General features: G+C 46.5%; 6 protein-coding genes across 6 annotated transcripts; 4 read left to right on the forward strand and 2 right to left on the reverse strand.

The window, feature by feature from the left end:
* Positions 1 to 205: 205 nt before the first annotated feature.
* On the reverse strand, positions 206 to 1,156 carry N7458_012656 (SDR family NAD(P)-dependent oxidoreductase; the record flags this gene model as incomplete). Its single annotated transcript, XM_056916037.1, has 4 exons — positions 206 to 255; positions 310 to 780; positions 830 to 1,054; positions 1,105 to 1,156. 4 exons carry the CDS (start codon positions 1,154 to 1,156, stop codon positions 206 to 208), a joined length of 798 nt encoding a protein of 265 aa, XP_056760791.1.
* A 5,356-nt stretch (positions 1,157 to 6,512) lies between these two features.
* Positions 6,513 to 8,394, forward strand: N7458_012657 (fungal specific transcription factor domain-containing protein; the record flags this gene model as incomplete). The annotated part of the gene is made up of 2 exons (XM_056916038.1): positions 6,513 to 7,610; positions 7,675 to 8,394. The coding sequence occupies 2 exons, from the start codon at positions 6,513 to 6,515 to the stop codon at positions 8,392 to 8,394; spliced, it is 1,818 nt and encodes a 605-aa protein (XP_056760792.1).
* Positions 8,395 to 9,121: 727 nt separating this feature from the next.
* On the forward strand, positions 9,122 to 10,787 carry N7458_012658 (cytochrome P450; the record flags this gene model as incomplete). Its single annotated transcript, XM_056916039.1, has 4 exons — positions 9,122 to 9,184; positions 9,239 to 10,357; positions 10,420 to 10,583; positions 10,634 to 10,787. 4 exons carry the CDS (start codon positions 9,122 to 9,124, stop codon positions 10,785 to 10,787), a joined length of 1,500 nt encoding a protein of 499 aa, XP_056760793.1.
* A 514-nt stretch (positions 10,788 to 11,301) lies between these two features.
* On the forward strand, positions 11,302 to 12,352 carry N7458_012659 (alpha/beta hydrolase; the record flags this gene model as incomplete). The annotated part of the gene is made up of 2 exons (XM_056916040.1): positions 11,302 to 11,596; positions 11,661 to 12,352. The coding sequence occupies 2 exons, from the start codon at positions 11,302 to 11,304 to the stop codon at positions 12,350 to 12,352; spliced, it is 987 nt and encodes a 328-aa protein (XP_056760794.1).
* A 531-nt stretch (positions 12,353 to 12,883) lies between these two features.
* On the reverse strand, positions 12,884 to 13,758 carry N7458_012660 (SDR family NAD(P)-dependent oxidoreductase; the record flags this gene model as incomplete). Its single annotated transcript, XM_056916041.1, has 3 exons — positions 12,884 to 12,913; positions 12,979 to 13,141; positions 13,190 to 13,758. 3 exons carry the CDS (start codon positions 13,756 to 13,758, stop codon positions 12,884 to 12,886), a joined length of 762 nt encoding a protein of 253 aa, XP_056760795.1.
* A 523-nt stretch (positions 13,759 to 14,281) lies between these two features.
* Positions 14,282 to 16,298, forward strand: N7458_012661 (flavin-containing monooxygenase; the record flags this gene model as incomplete). The annotated part of the gene is made up of 2 exons (XM_056916042.1): positions 14,282 to 14,650; positions 14,709 to 16,298. Coding segments are annotated over 2 exons (1,959 nt in total), but the record flags the coding sequence as incomplete, so codon positions are not given.
* Between the last annotated feature and the right edge of the window lie 3,265 nt (positions 16,299 to 19,563).

Genomic DNA, 19,563 nt, shown 5'->3' on the forward strand with positions numbered 1-19,563 from the left:
CGCCGTATCCGTCCGTATCTGCCTGTACTACGGAGTACGGAGTACAGTTGGCGCATTAGTCCGAGCGGTACATAGGGCCACTGGGGAAATTGCTACGTCAGACCCGGGCCCAGAACTTTTGCAATTCATTGGCAAAATAACGGCCAATTAATAAGAAATATTTGAATGATCGAAAAGTATACGATTGAAAGACGCTTTATTTTTCTTAACACGAGCTGCGGTCATATCGCAATGCCGCCAGGTGTCCCGCATCGACTGTAACCGATGACCCAGACATATAGCTAGCACCACAGCCACTTAAGAATATACACACATCAGCAATTTCCTCGGGTATAGCGAGTCTCTGCCTTCCATTTCCCTCCACAGCCCATCCCCTGGACTTTCCTGGTACAGTAGAAGTCTTCCTAGCCGCAACCATGGGTGTCTCAGTCATACCTGGACACACGGCGTTGATACGAATCTCTTGCGGGGCATGGTCAATAGCTGCAGATTTTGTGAGACCGATGACAGCATGCTTTGAGACGTTGTATGGCATCATATTTTGCAAGGCAGCAAATCCAGTGATGGAGGCAATATTGACAATACTTCCTCTCTGTGCTCGAAGTGGGTTGTCGATTCCCGGGGTGCAGGTAGGGTTCTGCTTTTGCATCACCTGTATCTGTTCCTGCATACAGATCAAAATGCCCTTTGTGTTGATTTCAAGGATCTTATCGTATTCTTCGTGGGGGTACTGGGCGGTTGGTACGCGAGCGGTTGTTGTGATTCCGGCGACGTTGGCAGCTGCATTCCCAGTGTTATTATTGACCATCAGTAGACTTGAGAGACAAACCATAATCCAGGCTTCCAAATGTGCTGACAGTGTCTGAGACCATGCGTTTCACAGACACGACATCTGTAACATTTCTCTCTAATGCAAGTGTCTGTACCGTATATCCTCGGGCTTTTATCAACGAAATTGTTTCGTCAATGCCCTCAATTTTGATGTCGGCCAGTGCAATAGCCCTGCATCCTGCCTGGGCATAGGCGAGACATAGTTCACGCCCGATTCCAGATCCTGTTATAATAAGTAGTCGTCCCTTTCATTGCGGTAACTTCGTTACGAACCTGCGCCTGTTACCAAAGCCACGCCATTCAGCGTTTTCACTTGAGCCGACATAGTAGCAATGATTCAAAATGAAATTGGAATAAAATAATGTTTCTTGGATGTTTTTCAACTACATATGTATATGTTGGAGATATATTACCTAACCAGTGTCCTTATGCTCGTTTGCCGCCCTCCCCCTATTCCGGGGCGGCTCGGAACTCTTCCGTGGAATTTGCATTCCGTGTCAACCACCTCCTAAATACTGAGGATGCCAGTTAGGAGAGATTCACTACCTAGGTAGCTACTCCATGTCTCTATTTATTGAACAATAGACCGCCTTAATCAAGACCGGTCCGAGATTTTCTCTTCTCATCCTTTGTCTTATTGGGAGAGTTGTGCAATTAGCCTGTTCCCACCTTTCGTGGCATTGTGAAAATCAACCTTGGAAATTTCGCTCCACCACTGGCAAAGTGAGAATTAGTCATGGCCAAAGCCATGATTGGCGATTTTCGTCGAATTAAAGACGGTTTCAAGTTACCAGGGGATAAGTTGGGTACATGATCCGAATGATCCGAATTTACTATGTATCCGTGCCTTTCTGCCCACCCAAACCGCTACCCGTTTTGGGTGCGCCCCTAATCCTCGTCTATTTCAATTCCTCGTCTCTTTTCTAAGGATAGCCTACAACTAGCCAATTCAACCACCCACCATGCCTAAAAATGCCGATTTTGACGAATCTCGCTTACAGGAGGCCTGCAAAGCGGTTATGACCCAGAAAAAGCCGAATATCGCGAAGATTGCGCGTGAATTCGGCGTGTCTCGCACTTCCCTGAACAGTCGCGTCAAAATCGCACGATCGCCCCTTACACCTACTAAATCGCTAAAAAACGCCCTACAGCTATACCAGGAGAAGGCCTTGATTGATTAGATAGTCAAAATGCATAGCTGGTATCTACCACCTACTGCAGGGGTTATACAGGCGTGGGCAAATCGCGCGATCGCGCGAGCGGGCAAGCCGGATAGGTAGGTTGGCAAGATATGGGCGTATCGCTTTGAAGCACGTCTACCAAAGCACCTAAACCTAGCCCTAGTGTAGCAGAAGACCAAGGAATCGAGGCGAATCTAAGCCGAAGATACAGGGTTTCTTCAACACTGGTATGACTAGCTAGAACGTCTCCTCCATAACGTTCCTGCACGGCTATCAGTGCCTTTCTGCCCACCCAAAGCGCTTCCCGCTTTGGGTGCGCCCGCAATCCTGGGTATTCCGCAATCCTGGGCATTTTGTAGAGAAATCGTCAAATTTACAACCAACTAGCTAATTATCAACAAAAAAAAGCTCTCCTGCCTGTCTAGCCGCTTCCTTATTAGCAATTGCCCGCTGAATAGATTCCTCCGATCGCTGTGTGGGTTCGTAGCCATATATTTTCTTGAACTGCTTAGCTAGCTTCCTTTCCTCCTTGGCCAATTCCTCCTCCTTCCTGGTCTTAATCGATCGATTCGTATCGCGTGTAGTTAATATACCAGTCTGGCTAAGTAGTTTAACCTGTCGCTTGGTGTATTTTCGACGTACTAGGGCCTGCGCGGCCCTTATACGCTGAATTGTATCCCGCGTCATCGAAAGCTCCTCCGCTATCTCCCGCTGGTGCGCTATCAACCTCGATAGATTTCGCTGTATCTTATCTGATAGATCCTCGAGGTGTTTAGTAACCTTTGCCTGATTCTTATATAGTGCTTCGATAGATTTCGGAGGGCTATTTTCAATACTAGAAGACGAGAGATTAGGTGGTGGTAGTGATAGTGTATACGAGCCCTATAAGCGAAGATCTAGTGCGTATAGATCAGGAATCACTAATTCCTTAGCAAGATTATTAATAACCTTACTACTATTAACTAGATAGATTCCACGATCTCTGAACGATTCGCGGATAATTCGCTATGTAAACGCCTTCTTGTGAATTAGCCCGATAATCGCGAGGAAATCTGATTTCCTATACGGCTAGCTACCCTAGAAAGCTAGCTTATTATTTATTAACCGAAATTGCTGCTTATAATTCAGGAAGGGCTTTCTATCAAGTGGCTAGCAAATATACGTTGAATGCGGCATAAACGTAAAGGGGATAATCGTATTATCCTCGTAGAGTTAAAGAAATTCGAGTGTAAGATGCGCGCCATAGCCGTCGAATATAAGAACGCGCTTTTCACCCCGATTCACACGATGAGTAGTCAATTGAATAAAATAGCCTAGCTAGGCTAGCTAGGGCTAATTTATTAGAAATCTAGCTATTAGGAGATATAGCCGTTATCGTGTCTAGTAAGAGGTTTTCGCTACCGTAGAACTAGGCCTCTATAAGATTTCGGCTAGTTCCCTTGAATATAAAGAGAGGGTCTATCTGCTAGCCGTCTGCAGTAATACACTCTAGTGTAGTAATATTTTCGCCTCTCTTAGTCTCAGCGAGATTAGGGCAAGATGATTTAGCCCTAATAACGTTTCGTGCTTGCCCTTAACTAGGTTGAAACCTGTATTCATCGAAGTTATATACTAGCCGAGCGGGGACGTTATAGAGGACTAGTCCTAGCTAGTCGTACTAGTATTAAAGAAGGCCTGTATCCTCCGCTTGGATTCGCCTTAGTTCCTTAGTCTTTTGCTTCACAGGGCCTAGGCCAAGATTTTTTGGTAGACGCTTTATAAAGCTATACGCCTAGTTTTTACTAACCTACGTATCCGGCTGGCCCGATCGCGCGAGTGCGCGATTTGCCTATGCGCCTACTACCGCAGCAGTAGGTGGTAGGTTCTAGCTATGCATTTGAACTATCCAACTAACCAAGGCTTTCTCCTGGTGTGGCTCTAGGAGATTTTTCAGCGATTTGGTAGGTGTAATAGGCGATTTAGCTATTTCGACGCGTCTGGTCAAGGTCTGGCGGCTAACACCGAATTCACGCGCAATCTTAGTGATATTTGGTTTCTTTTGGGATAAAACTAATTTGCAGGCCTCGGTCAAGCGAGATTCATCAAAATCAGTAGATTTAGGTATGTTAGGCGGTTGAATTGGATAGTAGTAGGCTACTGGTAGAAAAATGCCCAGGATTGCGGAATGCCCAGGATTGCGGGCGCACCCAAACCGGGAAGCGGTTTGGGTGGGCAGTAAGGCACTGATAGTATATAACTTCGATGAATGCGGCTTCTAACCTGGTTAAGGGCGATCGAGAAAGGTGCTTAGTTCTAAATCATCTTACCCTGATCTAGCCGAAACTGAGCGAGGCGAAACTATCACCGCGGTCGAGTGTACTAGTGCAGATAGTTAGCTTATAGATCCGCTCTTTATATTTAAAAGTAGCAGGAAAAACTTTATGGAGGCCTAGTTCTACGGTAGCGAAAACCTACTACACGAAACTACTACTGCACTCTTACTAAACGGCTAGATTTCTGATGAATTAGCCCTTTACTAGCTAGATGAATTTATTATTCAGACGGCTTATCGTATAAAGCGAAGCGAAAAGCGCTATCTTATATTCGATGGCTATGGTGCACACCTTACCCTCGAATTTCTTACAAGATACGAAGAGTATAACGTTATCCTATTCGGTTTCCTACCTCATTCAACACATCTTTGCCAGCCACTTGACGGCAAGCCCTTCTTGAATTATAAGCAGCAATTTCGGCTTATAAATAATGAGCTATCCTTCTAGGGTGGCCGACCGTATGGGAAATCGGAATTCTTGCAGATTATCGAACTAATTCGCAAGAAGGCTTTTACCCAACGAATTATTCGCGAATCGTTCAAGGATCGTGGTATTTGGCCGGTTGATAGTAGTAAGATTATTGAAAATCTTGCTAGTTAACTAGTAATTCCTGATCTTTATGCACCAGAACTCCGGTCGGCTACATATACACTATCACCACTACTAAATATCTCTTCTTCTAGTGTGGAAAATAGCCCTCCAAATACTATTCAAGTACTCGAGAAGAATCAGGCGAAGATAATTAAGCATCTCGATTCTCTCTCGCAGAAAGCGCAGCGAGATCTTACCAAAATCTTCACACACCAGCGGGAGAAGCTTGAAGAGCTCGCTATAACCCACGATACAATTCAGCGAATTAGAGCCGCGCAAGCACCTCAACGTCGTCAATATACTAAGCGGCAGGTTAAACCGCTTAGCCAGACTGGTATATTAAAGCCTCGCGATGCGAATCGGTCAATTCGCGATAGAAAGGCAAAAGATGCGGCCGCGGAGGAGAGGAAGCTAGCTAAGCAGTTTGAAAAGGTGTATGGCTATAAACCTACACAGAGGTCGAAAGAGAGTATTGAACAGGCAATGGCCAATGAGATAGAAGCCAGAGAGAGGGGAGAGCCTTTTTTTGTTGATAAATAGCTAATTGGGTGGTTAATTCGAAGATTTCTTAGAAAAGAGACGAGGAATTGAAATAGACGAGGATTAGGGGCGCACCCAAAACGGGTAGCGGTTTGGGTGGGCAGAAAGGCACGGATACATCATTACGCCTAGTAGTAATAAATATATGTCTAAAGAAAAAGCGGGGTATGCCAGAAAAACTGGGGATAAGGTCACTGCATAACTCACCTTGCCACTGGCTAGCACCAAGGGGACACCGAAACTTAATTTCCCCGCACGGTTCATTGGTAGTGAGACTGGGGATCTGCAAATCCCCCACGACAGCTTTGTCTGATCTTCTCCTGTGGTGTTCCATTTTCCTTGCAGGCTCTACAACCTATCTTCTTCTAAATTCGAGATCGCATGTTGCTCGCCTCGTTCTTCTCTAGGTCGAGAAGAATAGAATAGAAATACCCCTTTGAGAACAAGGAAAAACGTCCATCACTCCGCATGCCCAAGGAAAGAAGTCGCAAGGAAGGCTCCAAGCGTGACAAGTACACGTCACAAGCATGGTCAGTGCCTTCATTCTCTTCACTTACCATGCTGACGCGTAAACTAACCATCTAGCTTTGAATGCCAACGACGAAAAGTCAAGGTTAGTTTCGTATCATTTGATGTTTCTTATCTTGTTTGCAACTTGACGTCACTAATACTCAAAAAGTGTTCAGGGGAGCCCATATGTTCCAGCTGTCGAACCAGAAGCATCCAGTGCCACTACGCCGGGGGAAACCAACAAGAAGTACTGATGCAGAAAAAGCGCACCAGAGGGGAGTGAGGATCACCTTTACCCTCGGTCTTCCAAATCAGACAGCTGATGATATCCAGATACCCTACAGAGACATCCCATAAACCTTGTCCGCGGAAAAGAAGCAGAACGTCCATTTCCTTGAAAGAGCAACTTTCACAACTCCAAGATCAAGTGAATGCTCTTTCTAAAAATCGAAGCTTCAGCGTGACAGATAAAGATGTGGCCGACGCACTGTTTTTTAATATGAGTGTTTCTGAATCGGATCAATCTCTCAAACGGAGGTCCCCGTCTATGTCCAATATCTCGGACAACGATATCTTTGAAAATCGCTCGGTCGGCAGTTTCCGATCCTATCAAGATATCCCCAGTCCTTTGAAGGAGCCCATGGAATCTGATACTCTTGGTGTTGCAACTCCATCGCTCAACAGCCTGCCGATCGGTTCCCAGCTGAATGCTCTGAGACAATTACGGCAGCCTAGCGCTACAGGTGACCCCAGCGACCCTTCCCAATCCGGGTTGGCCACAGTGACTTTGCAAGAACCGCAAGTTCTCTGGGAACTCGTCAACGTCTTTTTCCAAGAATTTGAATCCTATTTTCCATGTCTTAACCAGGCCGTCATATATGAGCGATTGTCAATGGTTCTTTCCTTGCACGGATATGAGCATGGAAACCATCGAATTATGATGGGTCCTGAACATTGCAAGATCATCGCCATTCTGTTGAACATGCTAGCCTATGCTGAGTCGCTCACCCATCCTATTGAATCTTGCAAGCCCCGGCCAGTTTCGCAGAGTTACGTACAGGGGCTAAAACTGATGCAATATTTCAACAAACTTCACGAATGTGACCTTGAAACTGTCATCTATCACACTACTTCGTCCGCCTTTCTTCTGGAGATGTCGATGCACCACATGGCCCTCCAGAGCATCACACAAGGGTTCCAGATTGCGTTGAAAATCGGACTCAACAACCAAACCCTGTGGCCAAATGATGATTCTGATCTTGTATCTCGCCAGGGACTGTGGTGGACACTATACTTCCTTGACAAACGCATCACGCAGAAATGCGGCATCACGTATTTTCTACGTGAGGATGAGAGCGCTGTGAGCGATTTTAGCAAGCTCAAGAATCATATGGGTTCAAGCAAATACGAAATTTTACAGAGCTTGATCTCATTCAGCCGCTTGTGGGCTCACATTTGGGATGGCTTCTTTTCACCCCAAGCTCCGAAGGTTGATGATTGGGAGGAATCACAGATGATGGACACACGGATTGTTCTTTCATACCGGCAAATACCGGCAAACCTTCACTGGAAATCGTCTATGGTCGCAGAGTATATGTGCGTCGAAGGAGATACACACATTCGCCAGAGACTTATTGTATTTTTGGTAAGAAGCTTAAGTCCTAGAACCACGTTTCACTCAAGCATGGCCACGCTGACTTATTCTATAGCGGTTCCAATCCCTTCGTTTGACTATTCGCCATAAACCTCTCACGTCTACTGAACATGATATCGAGCGTCGCAAAACATCGGTTTCAATTTGTGAAGCAATCATCGAAGCAATTCGAAGCTATATGACTATGGCCACTTCTTTGAAGCCATCTGGGTATATTCTGACCACCTCACTGGTCGAGATACTGTACCATATCCTTCCAGAAGAGTGTGATCCAAAGCCTATAATTCCAGGTGAACTTCTGAAGGGGATGGTGTGCGCTGCCAGTCAACTTCTTCAAACGCTATCAAATTCTGTCGCGACGGCATCCAAGGTATATCAATATTTACGGGATCTTTTACCACCCTACGATAGGTTCAGACCCTTTGACGAGTTTACTGCATCTCCACCGAGCCAGAATGAAGCAAATCAAAAAGCTCCCTTTCACTGCTCTGCGGATTTGGACACACTCTCTGAGACATTTTGGAGAACAATTGTGGATCGACCAGGACAAGAGAAGAGTCCAGCTGCAACCCACCCAGAGCCCAGTAATCCGAACTTCCTGCCCTTTTCCATGGCAATGTCCGAAAATTTTGCGACCGACTGCTTGCCATTCAAAATGGATGATTTACAGTGTCAACTTCTGATGGGCATGGACCTGGAAGATATGGCGTTCAAAGCCCCACATGCACTTTCTGTGGACTATTCTACCACTCACTTTGGGGGAGATCTTTTGTAATATGTAAATGATTCCTTGATTGGATACACCTGGGCACGACCTTCAAGTTGAATATGGAAGCTCGTTTGCACCTTCCATTTCTTTCGTTCCGCATATTCAACATGCTAGCTTAGTCTGCGATTAGCTATTATGGAAATTGTAAGCATTATTTTCAATGTTATCTATCATTCATAGTTTCTTCCAATCAAAATTATCAAATAGAATATTACCTATACAGTGGCGCGGGGCCAAAGACTTGCGGCGCCACGTAGCTACCACTGGTGCCAAGTGCCGATGCGGAAATGGATCAAAACCTGGGGTAATGCCGATAAATGCAAAAGTTTATTTCTTGGTTCCGCGGAAGACGTTTTGCGTATGTACCCAAACGGAAGGAGCAACTCTCAGCACTATGTCTAGATACTTCAGGGTGCATGACATACCAAATGAACACCAATGACATCCAGCTGTGGATACACTGGTCAATACGCGGTATTTACAGCGTAACTATCTGAAACGCTGAAGACCCCACAATCTTTAGGACGATGTGCTAGGTTAATTTGAAGTTAGCGCGACCACAGTGCTGTGCAGTCTTTTTTCTGCATAATGTCAAAATAGTATGACATGACGGCCAGTATCTTGATATATTATATGTCAAATATCTCCCACTTTATCTTCTTGTCTTGTTGTAATGCCATTCCAGCCGATCTATTCCTTCTGACCAGAAAGAATATTTTCGTGCAAGCCCAAGATGCTCCTTCAATCCGCCTCAAGCTTTATTCATGAGCACTACATTTCAGCCACTCTCACTTCGGTACGTTTGACTTCCTATTGCAATAGATGGTTCCTACTGACCGGGCCTGGTTAGACTCTGCTTGTTTTGCTCTCACAGGTCTATTATGAAGTCTTCATCAACCCCCTTGGCAAGTATCCGGGGCCAAAGTTCGCAGCTGCATCGCGCATACCTCAACTCTATCACACTTTTAAAGGCGACTTGCTTCAGTGGGTCACTGGACTGCATGTCACCTACGGTGATGTGGTTCGTGTCGCTCCGGATGAGTTAAGCTACGCCACTGGAGAGGCATGGAAGGGAATATATGGCCATGCGGCTGCAGGAAAAAAAGTTACTGAGAAAGACACTCGGTTTTATGGTCCATCCTTCAATGGAGCTCCGGATATTATCCGGGCGAAAGGACCTGATCACTCTCGTTTTCGTCGCAACTTCTCGCATGCCTTTTCTGACCGGTCGCTTCGGGAACAGCAGTCCTTGATCTGCGGATACGTGGATATGTTAGTTGACAATCTCAAACGCACAATCAAGGAGAATCCCAAGGCAAAGGTTAATATGGTTCACATGTTTAATCTGACAACTTTTGATATCATGGGAGATTTGACCTTCGGTGACTCCTTGGATCTATTGCTTGGGACCGGCAACATGAATTGGGTGGCCGCGGTATTCATCAGCATGAAGACCAACGCCTTGCGCAGACTGGCGCGCTACTGGCCTTGGACGGCTTCGATCGCCCAAAGGCTCATTCCTCAAGAGCTTAGGCAACAGAGTGTCGCCCATTACCAAGCCTCCCAGGGCCGTGTGGATAAGAGAGTTGATGGTGATTATGCATTGCAAAAACCTGACATCTGGGGTATTGTGATGAACCAGAAGCAAGAGCTCCGTCTTAGCCGTACGGAGATGTACGCCAACTCACAGGTCTTCATGGTTGCAGGCACCGAGACCACTGCGACTGCACTAAGCGGCTTGCTCTATCAACTCTTGATGAATCCTGAAAAGATGGAGATCATTGTGAAGGAAGTCCGTGAGACTTTCGAGAAAGACTCCGATATTGAGATGAGAGCCCTGGAACACATGGAATATCTTAATGCCTGCATTGAAGAAGGGTTGCGCATCTATCCTCCGGTTCCAGTTGGCCTACCTCGCATTGCTCCTGATGATGGATTGCTTGTCTGCGGGGAGCACATCCCTGGAAAGGTATTTTTTTTATCCATCGCACACATTCAACAATCAATTTTTAACTTTCAGATGATTAATAGACCGCACTTTCCGTTAATCAATGGGCTACCTATCACAGCCCCAAAAACTTCAAGCGGCCTGATGATTTCATCCCTGAACGCTGGATTAGCGATGATTTTGCTACCGATAACAAGGCTGCATTCCAGCCATTCTCGTTTGGCCCTCGCAACTGTCTTGGGAAGAAGTATGTTCTTTCTCTGCTCTTTTAAAAATAATTTACTAATGATCAAATAGTCTGGCATACCACGAACTGCGTGTGATTCTGGCGAAGGTGCTGTATAACTTTGAGTTTTCTCTTCTCCCCGAGTCTATTGGCTGGGAGAAACAGAAAACTTTCTTTCTGTGGGAAAAGAATGATTTGATGGTTCAGCTGAAGGCGAGAAGCTAGGAAGAGGATGGCAGTCTAGAAGAAACTTAGGACTGGAGGCTGTGCTAGTTTGTATTGAGCTAGAGATTTGAATCGAAGGGACCACTGGAGCAACTTCAAAGTACTCGTTATCCAATAACGTACCTTGTAATACAAAGCGGCACCATTAGCTGTATGATAAAGCCACAAACACGGACGCTCCGTGGGGCTGTACACCAAAGAAACCAGCATCGCCGCCTAAGCAGGAGTGAGTTGTCACTGCAGGGATTAGGGGCGGGACTATTGCCAAACAGGTTAGTTGATTCCGTGTACTTTCCGTGCAGAGTGCACAACTTTTGTTCCGGGCTAGTTCCTTCCGTCATTGTTCCGATTAATTATGCGTACTCAATCCGGCAATTATGCCCTCCGGGCCGGAATAAATTTTGTATCATTGCTTAGGATCTATATATGAAGGGGAGTAAATTTGCCAAATTAAACATCACCTTGAAAGAAAATTGTGATTTCAATTACTTGTGTTCCACATACCCCAGCAATTATGTCATTGAACGTGGTGCCTCTTCCTATTGATGAGGCTAATTTGAAGGCTCGCCTTGAGTTTTTGGACAAGTTTGAAGCACAGCTCGCAGGAAGTGTTCAATGGCAAGAATGCGAGTCTCCGGCTGCTTACCGGAAAATGCGCCGAGAGGGCCTGAATGGGTTCACAGCGCCTGCTCTCAACCCTAAAGCAAGGCTTGTGAATATTTCTGGAAGAGACGGCTATCAAATTGAATTGAGAATAATTGCACCCACTGAGCAATCGTGCAAAGGTGTCTGGCTGCATTTCCACGCCGGTGAGTAACACAGACTACCAACATAAGCCGATCCTTCAAGCATCAACTGATAAGAATTTGACAGGTGGCTTTGTTATCGGTAGCAATGCATCATACGATACCTACTTGACCACATTGTCTAATCGCTTGGGTCTGACTATGATCTCCGTCGAATACCGACTGGCACCTGAAAACCCTTTCCCCAAGCCTCTGCACGATTGCGTCGACGCGGCTCTATACGCACTCAGCGCAGCCGGCGAGAAAGAACTCGGTGCGCCACTGAAGGTTCTCGGTGGTGAATCGGCCGGTGGCTGGCTCGCGGTTTCAACTGGTCTCGCTCTCCGCCGGGACCATGGAGTCGACGTCCGATCGAAGTTGGATGCAATCGTGGCTGGATACGGAATCTTCGACTTTACCTACACGCCATCTCTTTTGAGTCACACTAGGAATATCGTACTGAGTAAGGAAGGTATGATGGACTTTTGCGAGGCAGGCTTCAGCCACATTCCAATGGCGCAGAGGAAGGATCCGCTTGTTTCACCTCTGTATGCGGATTTGGAGGAAATGCCAGCCGCACTGTTCTTGACGGGCAAAATTGAGCCACTGCTTGATGATAGTGTCTTCATGGCGGCCAAGTGGCAGCAAGCTGGAAATGTGACCGAGTTGAGTGTGGTTGATGGGGCATGCCATGCCTTCACTATTATTCCGATGGGAGATGCGACCGAGCAGGGGTTGGACATTATTGTTAAATTTGTGCAGAAGAGCTCCAGTAAATAATTCGGATTAGATAGAGATACTTTTTTTAGAATACATAGCTCTCCAAATTTATAACATTCACTTGCGGAAGGCTACCTACCTTGGTATATTTCTTTTCAGCTGCTTCGGATCCTCGCTGTGTCAGCTATTCAAATGCCTTCATGGTCTAACCGGCCCCTTTCGTAAATTAGCATTTATTTCGGACCCTCGCAAAGGGGCCGGTTTGTGGTTATGACGTCGGTCTCATATCGTGAGCATCGCACCTTGACGGTCCTGATAACAGGATTGCCATCCGAAGGTCGCCAGTTCGATCCTGGCTGAGGGCAAATATTTTTGAATGACACCTGGGCAGCTGCGTGGGGATTGCCTTCAATAGAAACAACATGAAGAAACCAAGTATCGGAGGACATCGCTGGTACTTAAAAATGGTTTTCCTTTTTTTGTTCTTCCCATTCTGTGAAATAAAGAATTCGATACAAGAGATAAAGTGGCTAGAAATATAGAGAATTGTCAATTTATATAGCTTCTAGATAGTGCGTATTATAGCGTTAACTACTGGAATCCGCCATCGGCATTCAGAACCTGTATTCGGAAATGAAGTCAGTATTGTGGTAGGAATAAGGCAAGACGGAGAGTGAAAGACTTACACTTCCTGTGACGAAGCTAGAACTATCGCTCAGCAAGAACAGAATGCATTGGGCGATTTCTTCGGGCTGGGCAAGTCGTTGCAGCGCGGATCTCGAAACCATTCTCTGGAAAACCAGGTCGGGGGAACCAAGAGCAGTAGCAAGAGGTGTATCGACAACACCACTATACTCATTAGCATCTATATTCACAAAGGGGGACTTTTTTACTCACGGAGCCACGGCGTTGACTCTAACGTTCTTAGGTCCCGCTTCCTGAGCAGCCGACTTAGTCAAGGAAATAACACCCCACTTAGCTGCTCCATATGGAGCATTCCATGGAGAGCCTCGCTGGCCTGCAATACTCGCGACGTTGACAATACTTCCACCGTCGGCAATATGTCTAAGCTCCGCTGACAAACTGTTCCGAATACCGTTCAGATTGATTGACATCATCTTATCCCACTCCTCGTCCTTGATTACATCCAGTGCATACCCCTTTCCTGTGAAACCCTGAGTTCCAATCCATCCGGCGAGATTGGCTGCACCGTCAATCTTGCCATAGTGCTCCTTGGTTGCTTTCACGGCGGCCTCGATTCCGGCAGAGTTGACAACATCAACTTTGAATGCGATGGCTTCACCGCCAACCTTTTCAATCTCATCGATGACTTCTTGGGGGTCGTTAAGATCCAACAGGGCAAGTTTCGCACCTTGACGAGCGAGGAGAATAGAGGTAGCGCGGCCCTGCCCGGAGGCAGCGCCCGTAACGAAGAAGACTTTGTTCTTAAGATCGGCGTAGGACATTTTGCTTGCAAGGTACTGCGACTCAATAGAAACGGAAAGAATCAAACTTGTGTGATAATGATTTATTGATTCAGATTTTCCCTGGTCTTAAGTAGCACCTACTTTCTCGGTTGAAGCCGAAATACGGGTGGTATCCGACAACTGTTTCGCTCGGAATGAAATCAGTATACCGTATTTTCTAAGCCAGTTACGGATACACTGGATAAATTGTGAAATTCCGGACCATTTGGATGTAAAGTTTCCTTGTTCGTTGGGACCAGGTGGTTCCCGCCGCCTTCGGAACAGCTGCGGATGACCTCAGTTCCGTTATGCTTCAATTCCGGCTCACCTCGCAACCTTACCTCACCCACCATCAAGGTAGAATCGTCATGGGATGGCTTTCCCGGTATCACACTATTCCTTTAGAACAGAATGCATCAGTCCTCGCGGAATACATGGGAGCCTTTCAACATGAGATTACTTTAACCATAAGTACCTTATTTACCAACCCTTTCACTTCAAACCGACCGTTCAAATTACCCAGCAACATCTTCACTCACCTTACCAACACATCAATATTCCCGGCTCGATTTTGAATATGGTTCAATCTGTCGAGGCCAATGGTGCCGGTGGAGAGGCACCACTCAAGCCTATCGAAGCCACCGAAGCATACCGCAACAAATACACAGTTGCCTATGAACAATCCAAGCTTCCCTTCGATACTCCTCGACATGTGAAGGTCATTCTTGCCGGGGCGGGTATCAGTGGAATTTCTTTCGCTCATGCTGTGGAAAGCGGCCAATTGCCCAATGTCGATCTCCAGATCCTTGAAAAGAATGCTGGGTTGGGAGGAACGTGGCTCGAGAATCGCTACCCCGGATGTGCCTGCGACATTCCCTCCCACAACTACTTGGTATGTTCAATCTACAACTATTCGCGATATTTCGTTCCTGTATACTGATACTGTCTAGTTTACATGGGCCCCTAACCCCAAATGGTCCTCATTTTACGTCTCGGCACCTGAAATTCTTGACTATATCGAGAATGTGGTCGATAAGTTTGGTTTGAAGAAATATGTTACGACTTGTCGCAAGGTCACCGGGGCTGTCTGGGACGAGCAGAAACAAAAGTGGATCGTCACCAGCAAGAACACAGATGGCCGTCGCACTGTTGTTTCTGCCAAGGGTGTTTCCGATGGAGAGGTTGGCGATGACATTGTTGAGGAATGCGACGTTTTCATCAATGCCAGCGGGTACTTGAACAACTGGAGATGGCCCAATGTTGCCGGTCGCGAGAACTACCAGGGCATCCTCGCTCACAGCGCCAACTACGATCCTGAGATTGATCTTCGCGGCAAGAGGGTCGCTGTTATTGGTAACGGAAGTAGTGGAATCCAAGTCACTGCAGCTGTTCAGAAAGTCGCCAGTCATGTCGGGGCGTACATCCGATCCCCAACATGGGTGACAGCCAACCTCGGCTCTAGATTCATCGGACAAGGTGTACCCAACCTGACCTACGACGAGGAGCAGCAGAAGAAGTGGATCGAGAACCCAGAAGAATACCTCACTCTTCGCAAAGAAATCGAGAAGGAACTGAACTTCCGATTCCCCTTGTATATCCGAGAGAGCGAGTTCCAGGAAATGGCTCGCAACTTCACTACCAAGGATATGCGCTCCAAGCTAGAGAAGAAGCCTGAAGTTGCTGATCGCATTATTCCTTCTTTCGGCGTTGGATGTCGCCGACCGACTCCCGGACCAGGCTATCTCCAAGCGCTCGCTGCTGATAACTGTGAGGTTGTCTGGGGAGAAATCGACTCCTTTACCAAGACTGGCCTGAAGTCCCACGATGGCACGGAGCGTGACTTTGATGTCATTATCGCTGCTACTGGATTCGACATGTCCTTCATCCCTCGTTGGCCCGTCATCGGACGAAACGGCGTAAACCTCCAAACGCAATGGGAGAAAGACCCAGCCTGCTACATGTCAGCGATCGCGCAGGACATGCCAAACTATTTCATCTACATGGGACCCGGCAGCCCAGTCGGCCACGGCAGTATGATCACCTCCATTGAACGCATCACTCTGTACCTGGTGGACATGATCAAAAAGTTGCAGCGGGAGAACTACTCCTCGTTCCGTTTGAAGGACGGAAAGGCCAAGGCCTACCAGTTCCAGATGTTGTCGTGGTTGGACAAGACGGTTTGGGGTGACTCTTGCCAGAGCTCATTCAAGAATGGCGAGGCGAGTGGTGCATTGCATGCTTTCCATCCTGGTTCTCGGTTGCACTACTTTGAACTGCTTCGTCGCCATCGCTATGAGGACTTTGAGTGGGAGAGTCGATGCCCCGAACCGAAGTTGGACTTCGCTTGGCTCAACAATGGGTTCCTGTCGCATGAGTTGTCGCCAGAGGAGGAAGCTGATCCTACGTATGTTGTCCCGTCCCTTCAGTGCTATAACGAAGCTAATAATATGAACACAGGTGGTACCTTGATCAAGACCCTGCTACTCTCACGAAATTTGTCAATGGAAACTAGATTATTCTTTCGGAAGCGGCTGTGGTAAATTTTGTGTGCCTCGGTGATAAATTGAATTTAAGCAAATAGATTGATCGAAGTAAATTACGAAATATGGACAGACTATTCCAAATTAAAACTGAATTCAGAAGGACACACCAATCCATTAGGGCGAAGCCAGCAAGGATAAGCATAGCATGTAAGCACGCTAGAAGGAGCTGAGCTGAGCTTCAAAAGGCTAGCACGCCGTGGGGTCATGGTTATCAATAATTGACAGGCCTTTGTTAATAGACGCGCTCAATATGACAAATTTCGTGCTTTTGCGGAGATCGCGCAAGATCGAGACAAAGAAAGGTTGGGCTAATTTGGACAGAGAGATGAGGTGGCATGATTGATGGCGTGGGGCCGCGTCTGCTCAGCTTAGAGCGCTAAGCCCCAGAACGGTTGTTTGATTTTCCCTGCCGTCCTCTTAATATAGAGAATCTGAGATTCCAAATGTTATTATTGCCGAAAAAAATTATAGTGGTCTTCTGACTCGTACCGAGACCTTTTCTAATCAGACTGTTTGATACCGGTTATTGTGGAGCGGTGTCAAGGCAAGTCAGGACGTTGCGCCATAGCGGACCATGGAAACGATCTGGCACCCGGGGGCAGGTGAGACATGCTATACTAGGCGAGGTGCCAAGTGGGGAGTGGGTATTAACTGGAGATTGAAGAAGAGGAAGAGTTGATGCCAAACTACAGGTGTCCTATGGTCACCTAGAGGAAGCAAGAGTAAACAAATCGAGGATCTGGACCGTTTCAGTGCCGTCTGGTTTCCGTGGCATATTTCGAACTTGTTTCCAATGCGCTCGACCTGCGGTTTTTCGGAGACTATTTGACCAGGTTATTCGAACGTAGGAGTAATTGTTTGGGTATATGCGGATAGCAGATCTTACGTTCCCGTTTGTCCCACTCAATATGGCGAAAATTGCATGACGTTTAAACCCCTAAAAGATCTTTAGCTAAGTAGTAGGTGACCGTAGAAGGGTATGTAAATTTTCATAGAGAAATCTGCAATGTGACTAGTAAAAACGAAAGGAAATTCGTAGTTCCATCTAGGAAATACACTATATCACATTTGCTTCCGTAGGTCACCTAAATCTGGCCAATGTATCGGGGAAAATGAAGAATGCTCCTAGGAGCATCAAATCTAAGATAAGGCAAATTGTCTAATTAAACAATATTCACTACGTACATCCTGCTTGCAAAGGGAAAGATCGCCAAATCAGTGGCAAACTTACGACGCCAACTCTTTGTTGGTGGGATAGGAGTTGTAATCTGAAAGGAAAAAAGTTGCACAGGAATCGAGCTAGCGTGTCGCGTTTTATTGAGCCCGCTTACTCAGGTCACTTCCGCTCTGGATGAGCTTAGTAAGCAAGCCGGGATGCTCAGGTCAGGCTCAGTGAGTGGATCAGTTTGATTACGGAATGATCACTGACCAGCTCAGGTCGCTCAGGGGTGTGCTCAATTCTACTCAGTGAGCAAAAGCGGCGAGAGGGTGAGCACTAGAACGGAAGGAGACCGCCAAGCGTTGCCAGACATTATCCGGTATATATGCAAGTCATAACGTAATTCACAAGCGAACCGCTCACAAGCGAGCCGCTCACCCCACCTGAAATCGCTCATTCCTACCTACCCGCCTAATTCAACCAACTACTATGCCACCAATTCGCACTGAATCTTCGCAAAAATCGGCCAATAAAGAGGGCAGGATTCTATTAGCCCTATCCGATATCAAAAATTGTCGTATCAAATCTCTTCGCGCAGCAGTGAAGCTATATGATATCCCCTACTCTACTTTGCGCGAACGCGCTCATGGGGTGATATCACGCGTCGATACACGCCCAAATTCGCATAAATTGACTCAATTAGAAGAGGATTCGCTTGTTGAATGGATCTTCTCTATGGATACGCGTGGTGCAGTGCCTAGGCGTGCTACTGTACGAGAAATGGCCGATATTCTTCTTACAGCGCGTAGAATCACCCCTCCGCCGACTGTTAGTATTAATTAGGTATCAAATTTTATTAAACGACGTGATAAGCTTCGAACACGCTTCTCTAGGCGATATAACTACCAGCGCGCTCTCAACGAGGATCTAAAGGTTATAAAAGAGTAGTTTTTGATAGTACAACGCGCGATCGAGGAGAACGGTATCCAACCGGAGGATATCTACAACTTTGATAAGACCGGATTCGCAATAGGCCTTATATCAGCGTAGAAGGTAGTTACGAGAGCAGAATACTACGGTCGGCGATTAATTCTACAGCTAGGAAATCGCGAATAGGTTACTACGATCGAAGCGATATACGCTAATAGCTATTCGCTACTGCTATATATCATATTCAAGGGCCAGGTTTATATTGCTAGTTAGTTTGAATCAAATCTCCCTAGCGATTAGCGGATCGAAGTATCGAATAATGGCTAGACTACCGATGATATTAGCCTACGCTAGCTACAAAAGATCTTTATTCTATACACTGCTTCGCGCGTACGAGGGCGATTTCGTCTATTAATCCTCGACGGGTATAGTAGCCACCTTACACCACAATTCGATCGAATCTGCGCTAAAAACGATATTATGCCACTCTGTATGCCTTCATACTCATCGTATCTACTATAACCGCTTAATATTAGGTGTTTCGCTGTTCTAAAGCGTGCGTACGGTCGCTTCGTGAGCGATTTAGCCCGAACTGGCTATAATCATATCGACAAGCTTGATTTTCTAGCAGATTATCCTCGCGCACGGCTAGAAGCTTTCTAGCCGAATATCGTTCAAAGCAGCTTCGCAGCTACTAGTATCGTGCCAGTTAATGCCGATAGAGTGCTTTCTAAGCTTAATATCTCTCTCCGAACGCCTTCACCACCATCAAGCCGACCAAGCAGCAGATCTAGCCAATTCACACCAAAGACGCCTAGAACAGCGATTCAGCTAGCAAAGCAGGCTAAAATGATAAAAGATCTAATAGATCGGCGATCAAAAAGCCCTCCAAGCCCGTTGAAATTAGTGGTTGATCAGATTCTTAAGGGCCACTATAAATCATTACACCACACTGCATTATTAGTGAAGGAGAACGCTGATCTACGCGCAGCGAATGAAAAGAAACGTTAAAAGCGCACGAAATCGACTAGGCAGATAGCTCATGAGGGTGGCCTATCGATTGAAGAGGGCCTACAGCTAGTTCAGCAGCAAATTCAGCCAGTTCAAGCTGATAAGGTAGTATCGCATGAGCAGGGCGAATTACCTACTCAGCAGGATCAGCCACGCAGGAGG

The sequence above is a fragment of the Penicillium daleae genome (assembly GCF_028827525.1).
Source record: "Penicillium daleae strain IBT 16125 chromosome Unknown utg000009l_segment0_segment0, whole genome shotgun sequence".
Classification (NCBI taxonomy): Eukaryota; Fungi; Ascomycota; class Eurotiomycetes; order Eurotiales; family Aspergillaceae; genus Penicillium; species Penicillium daleae.